At 48.9% G+C, this 15,570-nt stretch overlaps 1 protein-coding gene across 1 annotated transcript in view; it reads right to left on the reverse strand.

Moving 5' to 3' along the window:
* Window positions 1-899: 899 nt before the first annotated feature.
* The window catches only part of Unc45b (unc-45 myosin chaperone B), a 28,150-nt gene continuing 13,479 nt past the window's right edge, over window positions 900-15,570 (reverse strand). The window contains exons 10-20 of the mRNA XM_038328090.1: window positions 13,698-13,998; window positions 11,413-11,507; window positions 11,084-11,225; window positions 10,619-10,759; window positions 9,311-9,438; window positions 8,407-8,473; window positions 6,725-6,838; window positions 6,301-6,416; window positions 5,279-5,396; window positions 2,570-2,725; window positions 900-1,344 (exon numbers count right to left, since the gene is read on the reverse strand). Coding sequence (XP_038184018.1) covers window positions 1,084-1,344; window positions 2,570-2,725; window positions 5,279-5,396; window positions 6,301-6,416; window positions 6,725-6,838; window positions 8,407-8,473; window positions 9,311-9,438; window positions 10,619-10,759; window positions 11,084-11,225; window positions 11,413-11,507; window positions 13,698-13,998 — 1,639 coding nt within the window. The 3' untranslated portion in view covers window positions 900-1,083. The remainder of the gene's footprint in view (window positions 1,345-2,569; window positions 2,726-5,278; window positions 5,397-6,300; window positions 6,417-6,724; window positions 6,839-8,406; window positions 8,474-9,310; window positions 9,439-10,618; window positions 10,760-11,083; window positions 11,226-11,412; window positions 11,508-13,697; window positions 13,999-15,570) is intronic.

The following is a 15,570-nucleotide window of genomic DNA, read 5'->3' on the forward strand; positions in this document are numbered from 1 at the left end:
TCTCCAAATTTTACATATAGGACACAGGTGTGGCAATGAACATCTGCCTTTGGATACGATTGGTTCATGCATGAAGCAGGACCCAAGCTAGGTACACTAGTCATCCGTGGGGATCCACGAGGCTCCTAGTCCTTTCTCTTCTTCTGTAATGAATCATAGCAACTATGTACAACAGAGCTGCTAGGCTCTGCTTTTTCTAGCACATGCAGAGAGCTCGTCACAAAATGAGGTCACCTCAGAGGAATGCAGAGACCAGATGTGGAACTAAGAGGAAGAAAACACACACACACACACACAGAGAGAGAGAGAGAGAGAGAGAGAGAGAGAGAGAGAGAGAGAGAGAGAGAGAGAGAATAATGCTGGTAATGGCATAGAACCTCTGGGTCTAGCAACATCAGACCTTTCCCTGCATGACAAGCATACATTCATTAATATTCATCTATTCATCTATGTTCTGCTCAGAGGAGGTTGAGCTGATCTTGTGGACAGTCATCTTATCCATCTTTCATGGAAGACTTTCCCAAACAAATCTCACATACCACTGTGAGCATGAACTGTTTCCAGTGAGGTTGGGTGATGTGAAGTGAGTGTGGGGCTTGAACAGGATACTTGCTGCTGAGACACATGGTTTCAATGCATGGGAGAGAGGTCATGGAAATCAGCAGAGATCAGCATCCAAATTGAACGACAGCATTGATCTTTATGGCCACACACCTCTTAGCTCCTACCTTGCTACTACACAATTTCTCAAAATATATATATAAAAAACCCCACAACCTACAGTCTAGTATTCCGCTCTTCAGAAAAGAGACAGAAGAAATTGTCCTTCCCCTTTCCTGATCACAGATAGAAGTTATCCTAGAAATTTCTAGGACCTGACAAATTTAGGGAGGCAGGAAGTAAGGCAGCCAGAGGAACGCTCAAACTCTCCCAGGACCAAGGGGAAGACTGACGACTCAAGAGACAACTAAGTCTTTCTTTTGTGACAAGACTTCATCGCCACTGCTGTGATCCTTAGCTGAACTGACACTTTGGGAGGGCCGTACAGCTCAGGACCAAGCTCAGCACCCTGTGGACCCCTCTCTATGACACTGGCTTGATGAAGCCGTAATCCATGCACTTGATGAGACATTCCCGGGCTGTCTGAACCACAGTCGCCCTCTTCTCATCCGGCTCCTGCTTTCCCACCACAGTCAGGATCTCCAGCAGCTCGCTCTCCACCAGCTTCCTGGCCAGCTCAGCATCTGCTGACAACAGGTTGTAGGCAATGACCAGGCCCCGGTGCTGCACTGACAACTGGTCGTGCAGGCAAAGCCGCTGCAGGATCTCCAGCCACTGGGTTGTCTGCAGAGTGGAAGGATTTGAGAAATCAGTGAGGAGGCAGAAAGAAGGCTTGACAACAAGAGAAACAGAAAGTATCAGTCATACCCACAGCTAAATAACTTGTCTATGACCACATATCTGTAAATAGTAATAAACTAAAATGGACACACACACACACACACACACACACGCACACACACACACACACATATATATATATATATATATATATATATATATATATATATATATATATATATATATATATCCCCATAGGGCAGCATCCCACTTAGGAGAAATGCAGAGTCACTAGAGTGTCCTGGTTGACCACGTAACCTCTGAAGCCATTGCGTCTAGTTACTCCAGGAGAAGCAACTCTAAAGCACTGGTTTCTAGGAGTGGTACCCAGGCCAGGAGTTCCCTCCCATACCCCAATCTACTGAATCCGAATACCAAGAGAAGCCATGTTCTGTCTCGGTGATGCTTAAAAGCAAGATAGCTTTGAAGAGCTTGCCATAGTAAAAGAGACAAGTCCAGAGTCCACACAGGATAATTAGTACCCAGCAGAAACCTCTGGTAACAGGACAAAAAAACATACATGGAACTCAGAGACACACACACACACACACACACACACACTCACTTCAGTTGACCATGTAAAGGAGCCAACCTCTACCCCAGATGTGAGCAGGTTTGAACTGAGCTGACCTTTTTACTCCAATGGAGATAAATGCCCATGAGCTAGGCTCTGTGTGCGGGACATGAAAAAAGTCTCAAGCTTGAGACTAACAACAGTGTGATTCCCACTACAGCTGCTGAAGCCCTCATAGCCTCACCTTAACAGCCCACCATCCTGGCCATGGCAGGGAACCCACAGCCTCTTTACCAAACCACCACCAGCTTCCTGCAGTGTCCCAACCCCTTCCACCCTTCTCTGAGGAACTCATGATCCCCTCGGCAGTGATGTGATTCAGGTTATTATCATTCTTCAGTAGGGGTTATGTGCACCCACAAAACCATGGCAAGAGGAATTTAGGTAATGTACTTAGGAAGTTCCAACAGTAACATTCGTGGTAATGACCACCAGGCACAGTCTCCCCTCTTTAGGTATTGGGAAACCAAATCCCGACTAGGAAAGTTTGCCCTGCAGCCCAGCCTCCCTAGATGAACCGGGACAGTACGGCCTGAGAGTTGGGAGATTCCGTAGGCCTCACCCAGCTCCCTCCTGTCCCGGGCCTGCTCTTACCACCTGCGTCATCTTGAGGCACAGCTTCTTATGTGCTGCGGTCAGCATGGCCAGGGCCCCAGCTGCCGCGTTCTGCAGTTTGTCGTCCTCCTCCCCGCACAGCAGCACCACCAGCTTCAGCCGGTCATTCCCGTCGGCCAGGAACCTCTCCTGAACCTGTTCGGGGCAGGTGTGTGATCAGTGAGAGGCAGCTGACATTCCCTGGCCCAGGCTCTCAGGTAGATTTTCTCTGAGCCGTTGCTGCGCAAAGCTCTTCCAGGGTCTCCTGAGTGAAGGGAATCGCCACAGCCAAAGGCTAAGAAGGAAAAGGACATTCCCCACCTCCCCTAGATTGGCCCCTTCTCTTTGCATCTCTACTCTAGGAAAAGCTGCAGCTTCTCTTTGGGAAACACAGACTACCTCCCCCGCAGTCCTGGGCCGTTGTGGTCCGCTGTGCAATGAATTTGTGTCCCTGAAAACATGGGGACTTGTTCAGGAGCAGGGGCAATCAGGGAGATTTCCTTGGTATTGGGGAGTGGTTGTCCTGTCTCCACCAGGTGAGACTGAAGCGTCCCAAACACCTGAAAGCAGAAGCAGCTGCCTGATGCCCACCCAGCCCTCTGACCTGTCACAAAGAATTATTGAGGCTCAGGTCCATAGCATCTTCTGCCATACTTTACATGACAGCAAAATCTAATTGGTCAAGGTTAAGGACATTTGTTTGGAGCAAATATCCAAAATGTAGGTCTCTGGAAGAAGACAAATGTCACAAATATGCAGGTAAGAGCCTCCTTCTATATCTCCCAGGATCTGGAGCAGGGGCCATCAGAGGGGAGGTATGAAGGAAGGGGCCAGCATGGCCATCTCTTGTGGGGCCCAGATGGAAGTCACTGGAAGCAGCTGTCCCAAGGACTGCAGCTCTCTCCTCTCCTACACTTTGATGTGGTCATGGCCTAGTTCTCACTGATGGGATGGAAGCAGAGTTGAGCTGTCACTAGCTGGCCACCTAGGTAAGTAGCACAATTCTCCTTCTATGGTCATTCCTACTCACTACCAATAGAGATCATCACTCCAGGGTGGCAGGAGGGAGGCACTTTCTGGTGCCCCAAAGGCTTGGATTCCTAGTCACTGTGTAGACAAGCCCCAACTCAATCACAATATAGCATGGCCAGGAATGAACTTCTGTCCCTTAAGACTGCTATGTAGCTTGGTTCTGTTGTTGCAGCAGCAGGTGCTCCCCCAGGGAAGGTTCTCCCCTTTCACAGTACCCTCTTTGTAGGCCACCCAATCTCTGACTCCTTGGACACACACTTTTCCTTCCATATAATTGCCAGGTCCCAGCTCAGTCTTAGGCCAGTCCCCTGATGGACACAATCCTTGCTGACTGACTCTAGCAAGCTTTCATAAATTAGATTTTCCTCCATGTAGTGGTCAGGATAAAAATGATCCCATAGGCTCCTATGTTTGAATGTTTGGCCCCAGTTGCCGGAACTGTTTGGGAAGGATTAGGAGGTGTGGCTTTGTGGAAGAGGTGTGTCTCTGGGAGCAGGCTTTGAGGTTTCAAAAGAGTCCTATGATTCCCACTGCTCTCTCTTTTCATCATGGTTGTGGATCAAGATGTGAGTTCCCAGTTGTTCCCTTGGTCTGCCATCCTGGACTCTAACCCTCCAAAACTGTACACCAAATCAAACATTTCCTTTTATAAGTTGCCTTGGTTCTGGTATTTTATCACAGCAATAGTAAAATAAATAAGACACTCTGGTAACAGGAGGGTTTAAGACTTGAATTAGGTATAGAGGTGAAAAATCTCCAGCCTCACATGTCCTTGCATCAGGGCTCACATTCCAGAAGTGTCTCAGATCAGGACCTGTCATGTCTGTAAGCATAGTGATGCTTGGTCACCATGCGAAGAATTTATTCACTAGAGCTTCGTAATTTGTTCTGTTTCTTGACTGTGAAGCCTTGTGGTATTCTCCTAATTCTTTTTCTTTTCCTTTTTTTTTTTTGTTTTGTTTTGTTTTGTTGAGCTTTGAAGGGGGTTGGGTTTTTTTGTTGTTGTTATTGCTATTGTTTTAAGATAGGGTTTCTCTGTGCAACAGCCCTGGCTGTCCTGTAACTCACTCTGTAGATCAGGCTGGCCTCAAACTTAGAGAGATCTGTCTGCCTCTGCCTCCAGAGTGCTGGGATTAAAGGGGTGCACCACCACCACCCAACTTGTTTTCTTTTTATACCCTATGATTACTCGGTGGTAAGTACAGCTGCCATGGGCCTGTGGATACTCACAGTGAGGTGTTGGAAAGTGATTCAGAACTTTGTTTTCGCATCTCTTCACTGTCCCATGGATCTTTAATGACTGCAAGAAGTGCTCTAGCCTCTCTCAACCTCCAAGAGCCCTGATCATAGCCTGCCTATGATACTATGACATTATTCAGGCTTAATTAAGTTACAAAAATTGCACTTTACACTTCACTAAGACCAAGACTCAGCTTTATTACACCGTGAATATGTTTCCCTAGGACTCCTAAAGGGAAACAGAGCCCTAATCTAGGTGTGATCTGGGGACTCCTAGATTCTCTGATCAAAATGCTGCTTTAGTACCATCTCATGGCCCCAGCCTCATCCCAAGGCCAATACTCATATCTTGGCCACCTCATCCCCTGGAGCCCCAGTCTCATCCCAAGCCTAATGCTCACCCCTTGGTCACCCTGTCCCCCGGAGCCCCAGCCTTACCTCCTTGTTGATCACCATGTTACACATGCATTCGGTGGCTGCCTGCCGTAGCTGGTCATGGTTTTCAAACATGTAGTTCTCAATGTCCGGCAAGGCCTTCTCCTTGAAGATCTTCTGCCTGGAGTGAAGGGGAAGGGTGAGGGGCAGAGGGCCTTGAGTACCCCTCCCCACAACTGTGAGCACATGAGGCTGGTCGTGCAGGGTTCTTCCTCCATCTTCATGGGGCCCCTCCCACACCCTCAGCCTGTACAGCGGAAGGGATGCTGACCCCCACCTCCAGAAGACATAATGGATATAAATTAAATGACATGATAATGTCTCCCAGTCACAGCAACTGGCTCTGGGAAGAACGTGTCACCCCCACTGGAGATATTTATTATTGATAATTGGGAAAGAAAATTCTCTTCCTTTTCCTGCTGTATATGAGGTCAAGTGTTACACTTGTGACCGTGAGAGAGGAGAAAAGTCCATCTGAAAGTTAAAACAACAGACGGGAGGAGAGAGGAGGGAACTGGATGGCCAGTAACCAGACAACTTTTTTGTTTTGTTCTGTCTGTTGGGTTTTTTTTGTTGTTTCGAGACAGGGTTTCTCTGTAGCTTTGTTGGCAACTTTTTCAGTCCCTGCATCAAACCACACTTAACTGATTTATCCCAACTCAATTTGCACGAGTCAGTCGATTTCCTTAATTCAAGAGTCAGTTAGGCTAAGCTGTCTGCCACTTAAAACACAGCACAATACAGTCCACCACCCCTCTGCTTCCAAGAAGAGATACCTATTAACTCTTCCATCGGGCGGACTGGTCCTTTCTGCCTTAGGGGAGGCTGCCTCTGGGACCTCGGCTTCACACAGTCCCTGTGGGTTTGTATAGGGTGCCTGCTCACAGCCCCTCCTATCCCTGCTTCATCTCTGCCATCTGCTGTCATCCGGGCAGAGGAGTCAGTACATGATAGGTACAAAATTGCAACCAAACACTCCGTGATGGCCTCCGTGGACCTCTGCCCTCTCCACCTGCCCCACTTACCTAAGCTTGTCACTGCGCCCAGACAGGTTGGTGAGTCCCAAGAGAGCCTCATAGTTCTGAAGGCCATCCCTCTGTGTGTCCAGGAGACTCACGAGGGGTCGCACTACCTCATACACCTGTGGGGATGAGATAGTCACATCTCTCAGTCTCCTGCATCTAAAGCTTTACAGTTCCAAAGCCCTTTCCCTTCCCACACGCTGTCGGGTTGAATCCGCATGGCCATCCTGAGAGGCTACATCGTTCCCTTTCACTGTTCAAATGGGAAAGTATATTCATCAGAGGTAGAGCCAGGCCTGGGGTCCTGGTGTCCCTGACTCATTCTCCTCCCCGTGATAGCATCATGACCCTTTCTCAGCAGAGGAGGTGCAGGGACAGGGCCCCAAGAGCAATGGAGCACCCTCTCCCTTGCTTCTCAGCTACCTACCCGCTCCCCAGGGAAGGCGATGTCTGGATTGGAGACAGCAGCTATCTTGGCTAGCCCGTGGGCTGCCTTCACCTTGCCAACATCTGTGCCCTCCAAAGCCAGGGGGATCAGGGCCTGCAAGAGAGAGCACAGTCACTAGCCAACCACAAACAACCAGAAGCCTCTCTCTCCCTCCTCTGGCTCCAGCTGCCCTCTGTCTTTCTCTCATCAGAGATTCTCAACCTAACGCTCTCTGGAGCACTGTTCCTCTGTAGACAAAGTCCCCAAGGCTCATGTGTGCGAGGCTTGGTCTCCAGCTGTCGGTGTGATGAGGAAGTGACTGGACCCTGAGAGCTCTGACCTAACCCTCAGATCAATCCGTTGATGAGCTTACAGCTGAAGGGAATATTGGGCAGAAAGCCCTGCTTGGAGGGAGAACATCACGGAATGTGACTTTAAGGGTGTATCTTGTTTTTCCTCTCCTCTTTTCCTCTCTTTCCTTCCACTCTCACTCCTGACTCATAAATTGAGCAACTTTGCTTGGCTTCACCCTCCGCCACCATGAGGTCCTGCCTCATTTCTGATCCCCAGTGAGCCCACCGTGGACCGGAACCTCCGAGAACATAAACGCAAAGGAATCTCTCTTCCTCATTGGTTCTCATGCCAGATGTTCGTCACAGAGACAAAAGTCTGACTAACTCAAGCACCATATAAATCTATGAAATACCTGTCAAGGATTCACAACCCTTGGTCCCGGTGACTATAAAGGTCCCTGCCTTCATTTCTCCCTATATTTCGGAAAAAATAACCAATTGACTTTTTCCAGGTGTGGTGGCATGAGCCTAAAATCTCAGCATGCAGGAGGATGAAGCAGGAAGCACTACAACAGCTTCAAAATCCAACCTGGATTACATACAGGGCAAGAACTTGGTTAATCAGGGCTACATGGGTAATATTCTGTCTCAAATCATAATAATAATAACAGTATATAATAAATAATAACTGGTATTTTTTTACATTTTGCCCAAGCTAAATCTAATCCTAATAGCTGCTGTTTATTGAGCATCTATGTATCTAACCTACTTCCCATTTTGCTGAGGAAGAAATTACAGTTCAGAGAGAGTAAAGTGCCCAGGTTTGCACAGCTAAAGAGAAGGAGAGCAGCTGGGTGGAGGTGGTGCATGGTTTTAATCCCAGCACTTGGGAGGCAGAAGCAGGCAGATCTCTGTGAGTTCGAGTCCAGCCTGGTCCACAGAGCAAGTTCCAGGACAGCTAGGACTGTTACACAAAAAAATCCTGTCTTGAAAAACAAAACAAAAAGGAAGAAGAAGAACAAAGCTCCACTGCAGGGCTTCTGTGGGAAGCCCATGATCTGCTTCACATCAGCCAGAGTAGCAGGGAGAGGGCATAGGATTCCAAAGCAGATCCCACAGCATCATCAAATCAAGAAGGAACTAGTTTGGGCCTGTGAATTAGATGGTGTAGATAACTGGGTGAGTGTATTTCAGGAAGGTAGGGGGTGTTGAAGCACATGACTTTGGAGGGAGACGGGGGGTGGAGGGGGAAACACACATATATGAATGTGTATGTAGGATATGCAGGCATGCACACTGTGTGTTTGCGTGTGTGTGTGTGTGTCTGTGTGTCTGTGTGTGTGTGCTCCTTCCCAGTAGATCACCTTCTACCTAGGACAGCCTAATTACCTTGCCACCACCTTGAGCTACAATGGTGCCCCGATCCTTCGGGTTGTCACAGAGTGCCAGGAACACCCTGCAGAAGCAATGATAAGGGAGAATGAATATTCACTGTTCCTGTAGAGCATTCCCAGGAATCATGCACAGCCAGTCAGAGCCAGGAACCCTCAGCGCAACAGTGGAAGCCTGGAAAGGCAGACCGTGTGCCCTTGTCTGGAAAGAGCCCCCTTTAAGGACACTGCCATGCACATAAGTGGTGGGGGAGGAAATAAATCTAAGTAAGGCTTCCGAGAGCTGTCCCACTCTTTTGTCTGGAGACAGCCAACAGCTCCCTGCTACCCCAATCCAGGAGAAACTCTCCTGTTTATCCGCATCATCTGGTCCTGGTCCCATATAATGCCACCACTACTCATAACATACTGCAGACATACCACAGGAGAAACCAAACTCTACTCTTTACCCCTCCATCCTCGCTGCCTTTGTACATGCTGTTTGCTCTTTCCTGGAGCCCTTCCCTTCCCTGCAGCTGGCTAGCTGCTTTTCTCCTTCAGGACTCTGTTGAATTATCACCTCTATAGGGAGCCCTTCCTGGATGTCCACCCACCAACCTTCTAACTGGGTGGCTGGGACCTATTGCCTGGATTCCTGCCAGACCTCCGTGCTTCCTTGTCATGGCATTTACCCATTGTGCTGTAACTGAGACCTGCCTGCTTCTTCTCTAGTCTATCCTTCATCTCTGAGGAAAAGGTAACCAAAAGGAACAGGGGTCACCTCCTGACACAGCTGCAGTGACCTGCCTTACCACGTCTCTTCCCCATGTTCCCCAAGCCCTCGCTTAGCTTCCACTATTCTAATCTTCCATCCCGCCTCCTGCCTCCCGCCTCCCAGTCTCTCCAGCCCATCCCGGTTGCACCTGGCCAGCAGCTCCTTAGTCTGATCTGTGAGGATAGCACTGTCCGCCTTCACCATGCAGGCCAGCGCAGATATCACACCTGCCTTCAGGAGCCGTTTCACCCGCATGTCTACGAAATCCTTCTTATCCTGGAGGGGACACAAGAGTGGGTGTGGGAGAAGGGACCACTTGTTAGTCAGCCCGAGGTTGAGTCATTATGACAGATCATCATCAGGATGAGGAGTAGACAGGAGGGGAGCATGGTGTATAATCTCTGGAAATGTGCTTAAACCTCACACACAGCCATGGGGCATGTATGTGTGCTAGATCCCTGTCTGGATGAAACAGAAAACAGTGATAAGAGCGGCTAGGGGGGCTGGGATACAGCTCAGTGGTAGAGCACCTGCCTAAGTGGAGGACTGAGGCTGCAGCTCAGCCGTGGAGTACCTGCCTAGATGGAGGACTGGGGATGCAGCTCAGCCGTGGAGTACCTGCCTAGGTGGAGGTCTGGGGATACAGCTCAGCCGTGGAGTACCTGCCTAGGTGGAGGTCTGGGGATACAGCTCAGCCGTGGAGCATCTGCCTAGGTGGAGGACTGGGGATACAGCTCAGCCGTGGAGCACCTGCCTAGCACATATGAGGCACTGAATCCAAACCTTGCATCACAAAGAAATGAAGTAGTTGAAAGAATGAGACAGCAACGTGAGTATATTCCCAATGTTTGGCACAAAGGCAACACTCACATTCTGATTGCAACTATACAGGGGGGAAAGAAAGAAAAACTTCCTGTGAGTAACACAAGAAACTGCCAGCAGTGGTCCTGTGGAGATGATGCCACTTTACGGCCACCGTTCCATTTTGTAACACAGACATGACTCCTAAACTCCAAATGATCTCAGTAGTTGCTAGTATTTTTCCACATTAATTCATATACAAATGGTATACAAATATATCTTTGTGTAGAGGTACAATCTTTTGTGGTGGGGGTTCTGACATTTGTACTTTTAGAAATCTGAGTTCCTTCTCAGCACTCATCCCTAACTTCAGATATCCCAGAAAAATCATATTTTTATGACTTGGAAGCATGAAACGAAACATAAGTATTCATGAAGTCATCAGCAAATATTGCAAAATACTCATCTGTTTCGATTTAATCAAATTACAAAATAGCCATCCCTCAGTCAGAAAATTAAGACAGGAACCGTAAGTGCTACCTAGTGGGGGAAAGCTGCTATTGTCATTGTCTAACGGCACAAAGCATTCCCCCAAAGTCTCCACAGCACAGTTCCCCCACCACCACCACCCACCCCCGAGCTGCCCTGGACCCACCTTGGGGTGCTCCTCCGGCACATGCTGCTTGGAGAACTTGGCAAGCTGCACCAGCTCAGGGACGACCTCCTTGACATCGTAGCTGTTGGTACAGTTTACCAGGGTGTTGGCCACTGAGTACAGGATGGTCTTGTCGCTGGTCTGGAGGCCCCCAGGACAGGAAGAAACACAAAGGAGCCACTTTAGTGGTAGATGAGTGGAAACCTCTGGGTTGTTCCTAGTGGACCCCCTTCCACCTTCCAGAAGAGCCCAGGCACTGCCTGGGTTCCCTCATGATCTCATTGCCAAAAGGTCACAGGCAGACATGAGTCCACCCACAACCAGGCAAGATGAGAGCCATCCAATGAAAGAGCCAATCCAGCTTCACCAGGGACGGTGGAGACAGGATGAGCCCACAGCCAGCTGAACCCTGAGGGCCAGGGCCAGGCACCCTTTCCTGAGGTCAGAGATCAGAACTACTCTTGCCTTGGCCAACTCGAACATGGCCTGTAGAGCAGGGATGTCCTGGACAAAGTCGTCCTTCACATCAGCATCCAGCGTGAGGTAGGCCAGGCCCTCCACTGCCCAGCGTCGCGTCCGAGTGTCTATGGCAGTGTTGCATAGCCACCTAGAAGCGGAGGAGAGGAGAAACCGCTGGAGAAGGAGCCAGGGCTCTGGCTGGTCAAGAGTGACCCAGGTTCCAGATAGCAGGTGGCCAGTGAGGGGGGGGTCTTTTCTCACCCAACGACACTGAAACACACTCCAGAACCCCCTCTCCAGAGGCCCATGAGGAAGCAGAGAGTCCAGTCTCTTACTTTCGACACTGCTTAGCCAGCTTCTCAGTTGACCCTTCAGCAAACTGTCTGAGCCCATAATCTGAGCCCCCAGCTGAGCCAAGTTTACAGAGGCCCTGCGGAGAGGGATATGGAAGGGTTAGCAACACTGAAGCCTAAGTCAGGTCCTGTAGCCCTGTGGTCAATACTGTCCCTTTTTCTCTGCTTAATATACATCTGTGCCCTTCTGCCTCTTCTGAGATGCCCCATCCAATGCCCTATGTTAGGGAGGATGCTCACCACTTTGATCTCATAGATGTTTTTGAAAACTCTGGACAAGAGAATACTAAATATCTACAGTCACCGTGAGAAACCTCGAGAAGATGTGAGATGGCAAAGTCACACCATGTGGGCAACAAATTCAGACATACAAAATCTAGCCCGGAGGAAAAACAGACCCTTGCCAGGAAAAGAACAATGCCTTCTGGAGCAGCAGGGCCATCACGCCCATGGCAAAAAAGTTTCTAAAAAATTGATATGAGGGCCAGCCATGGTGGCATACACCTTTAATCACAGCACACAGGGGTCAGAAGCAGGAGGGTCTCTGTGAGTTAGGGTTCAGCTTGGTCTACATATCGAGCTCCAGGCCATTCAAGGTTACATGCACGGTGAGATCCTGTCTCAAAAGCAAACAAACAAACAAAAAATTGAGTGACATGAGGGACCAGGGGATGACTCATTGAAGGAAGCAAGCATGAGGACCTGGGTTCAGATCCCCAGGATGCACATAAAGCTGGACATAGGACAGGCCTATATGCTATGTGATCCTTCAGTGCAGTGGGAGGCAGAAATGGGAGAATCTCAAGAAGTACATGGGCCAGACAGCCTGGCTGTGCAATGGCAAATGACTACAGACCCTGTCTCAAACAAGGTAAAAAATCAAGGATCTACACCCATGGTATCCACTGGTCTCCACATGTCACATGTGTGCCATGGCACATTTACACACACACACACACACACACACACACACACACACGGAGAGAGAGAGAGAGATTTTTAAAAAGTATATGAGCCAGGCCAGGCATAGTGGTACAGGCCTGTAATCCCAGCTCAGAGTGAGCAGGAGAACCATGAGTTGAAGACCAGACTACTGGCCTGCACAGTATATTTGAGATCAGCCTGGGATCCATAGCAAGACTCTATCAATCAAAAGAATAAAAAGTCTGGAGCTAGAGCCTGTAACTCCAGTACTCGAGAGGGTGACACATTTGAGGTCAGTTTGGGACACATTACCACAATAAGCCAGAACCTATCTTTAAAAAAAACAGAACTAAGGGGGCTGGAGAGCTGGCTCAGCAGTTAAGAGCACTTGACTGTTCTTCCAGAGGTCCACATGATGACTCACAACCACCTGTAGTGGTATCAGACTCCTTCTTCTGGTATGCATGAAGACAGAAGACTTGTACATATAAAATACATGAATAAATAAATCTTTTTAAAAAAATAACAGAACAAAAAGAAATTAAGATCCAGGTGAATGAATCAAATCTTCTCCGTAATTTTTTGTGAGGTGAAGAAAAGCGAATGAGAACAATTCTGAAAGGTGGAAACAGTAAAAATGTAAAGCCTAATTCTGCTGCATGCAGCTGCTCAAACAAATGCATTTGTTGGCGTCTGCTCTGACAGTACTTCCTGGACGGTGTCCGTGTTTGTCTCCACAGTACAGAGGGCACTTTCCTAGCGCTAACCGGGGGTCATCCTCCTGACTCTCTCTTCCCACAACCCGGGCTTTCACTCTGTCTGCAGGGGCACACAGATGGGCCTGAGGGGTCCCTAGTACGTGACCCCTTGTCCTGTCTGGGTTTATGCCAACTTCACATAAGCTAGAGTTATCAGAGAGGGAGGAGCCTCAGTTGAGAAAAGACCTCCACAAAATCCAGTTGTACGGTATTTTCTTAATTAGATCAATGGGGGAGGGCCCAGCCCATTGTGGGTGGTGCCATCCCTAGACTGATGGTCCTGGGGTTAAGAAAGCAGGCTGAGCAAGCCAGGGGAAGCAAACCAATAAGCAGCATTCCTCCATAACCTTTGCCTCGGCTCCTGCCTCCCGGCTCCTGTCCTGTTTGACCTCCTATCCTGACTTCCTTCAATGATGAGCCGTAACATGGAAGTGTAAGCTGAATAAACCCTGTCCTCCCCAGCTTGCTTTTCGGTCACAGTGTTTATCACAGCAATAGTAACCCTAACTAAGGCACCCCCTCAAGGCTGGGGGCCATGTCTCCTTCATCCTGGTGGCCCTGGCACTCGGTGCCCAGGCCACTCACCACCAGCGTGCGGATCTTGATCTTCTCGTTCTTGGTGGTCTTGTAGATCTGCTTGAGAAGCGACACGCCATTGGTGATGATGAAGGTGGCCCGGCTGAGTTTAGTGGAGGCGTGGATGAGCGCCTCCACAGCCACCAGCTGGTCTGCCTCGCGCTCCGAGCCACACAGGGCCACCATCATCTCCATCACACCTTTCATGCCCAGCAGCTGATTACCCAGGTCAAAGGGCCCCTGCAAGATCCCCGACACTGTCTGGATGGCATTCACATTCTTGTCCATGTCCTGGGGATCAAACTTGCCCCTAAGACAGAGGACAGGGGTGGTCAAGAGAATCAGCCCAAAGAGGCAGAAACACGTGGGGGGAGATTTGAATTTGCCCTACAACTGAGCTGTGTGACACTGGGCGATTCACGGAACCTTTCTGAATTTCAGCTTTTTGGTCTATAAATAAAAGAGTATAGTACTGTTATTTCTGAAGGACAAATGACATCACTCTGGTCACAGGGTATGTCCCTGGGGCAGCACACTCTGACCTTGAAGATTGACCTGCAAGAAGTTGAATTATTGGTCAGAGGAGGAAGCAGCACTGAGGGAGGCACTGGCCTGCAATGCAGTCACCCCAAAAATTTCTTCCTTGAAGAGTTTTGAGCTGGGGCAGCCTAAAAATAAGTCATTTCAAATTGAGGTGATTGACAAGTCATTAGTTGCTGGTTACACAGGGAAAGGTGAGAAGCCCCTCAGCTGAGGCAAGGACCAATGAGAGACTCCAACAGCTCCAGTCCTCTCAACCTGGAAGGACAGTCCATAGGCACAGCCACAGAGATGCAGTCTGCAGACACAGGTGTGAGCAGAGTGGCCTCCTCACACCGGCCTCATCCCAGTAGCCCCAGCCTATCAACAAGCTGGCTTCTGCTGAGCTCAAGGGTATGGACCAATCAGGACCGAATGCTCTACCAGGGTGAATTCCTCTTGTACATGGAAGACCAAGACTCGGTCAGAGCTTCATCTCCCATTTAGATGGACTTTGCATCTCAATAAAAAAGTTTTGCCTGTAGCTCTCTAGGACCAGACTTCTTTGTAAGGATTATGGAACCAGGACTCAAGCTCCAAGGACAGGAGGACTCATAGGGTAAGAAGGACGGACTGAAACTCCAGCAGGCAGACAAGTACCACAAGGCACTCGCTTTAAGAGCCAAGGTCAGGTTTAGCAGGGGTACAGGACTGGGAGGGAGTTGGCATGCCTGAGAGCTCAGGATAGCTCAGGATAGCTCAGGATAGCTCAGAATAGCTCTTCATTTGGCATTTATTTTTTTTTTCAAAAAAAATACAGGGGCTGGAGAGATGGCTCAGTGGTTAAGAGCATTGCCTGCTCTTCCAAAGGTCCTGAGTTCAATTCCCAGCAACCACATGGTGGCTCACAACCATCTGTAATGAGGTCTGGTGCCCTCTTCTAGCCTTCAGGCATACATGCAGAAAGAATATTGTATAAATAAATAAATCTTTAAAAAAAATACATAGGTGAGAGCAATGTGTGAATTTGCCAAGCATGGTGGCTCACACCTTTCATCCCTGCACTCAGGAGACAGAGGCGCTTGAGCTCTGTGAGTTCGAGGCCAACCTGATCTACACAGAGAGTTCTAAGCCAGTAGGAGCTACCTAGTAAGACCTTTTCAAAAAAAAAAAAAAGAAGAAGAAGAAGAAGAAAGAAAACAGATGTATGTGTTTGTCTCACAAGATCTAAACTCTCTCCTCCCTGGCCCCTTAGAAAAAACAGTATGCTGTCCTAGGAAGAGAGAAAGAACCCAGAGTGAAGGTGATGTCTTTGCCCACCTAGGGCCCCTCTGGAGGAAGCTTCCTAAGCCACACCCCAGGT

Source organism: Arvicola amphibius, chromosome 4 (genome assembly GCF_903992535.2).
Source record: "Arvicola amphibius chromosome 4, mArvAmp1.2, whole genome shotgun sequence".
Lineage (NCBI taxonomy): Eukaryota > Metazoa > Chordata > Mammalia > Rodentia > Cricetidae > Arvicola > Arvicola amphibius.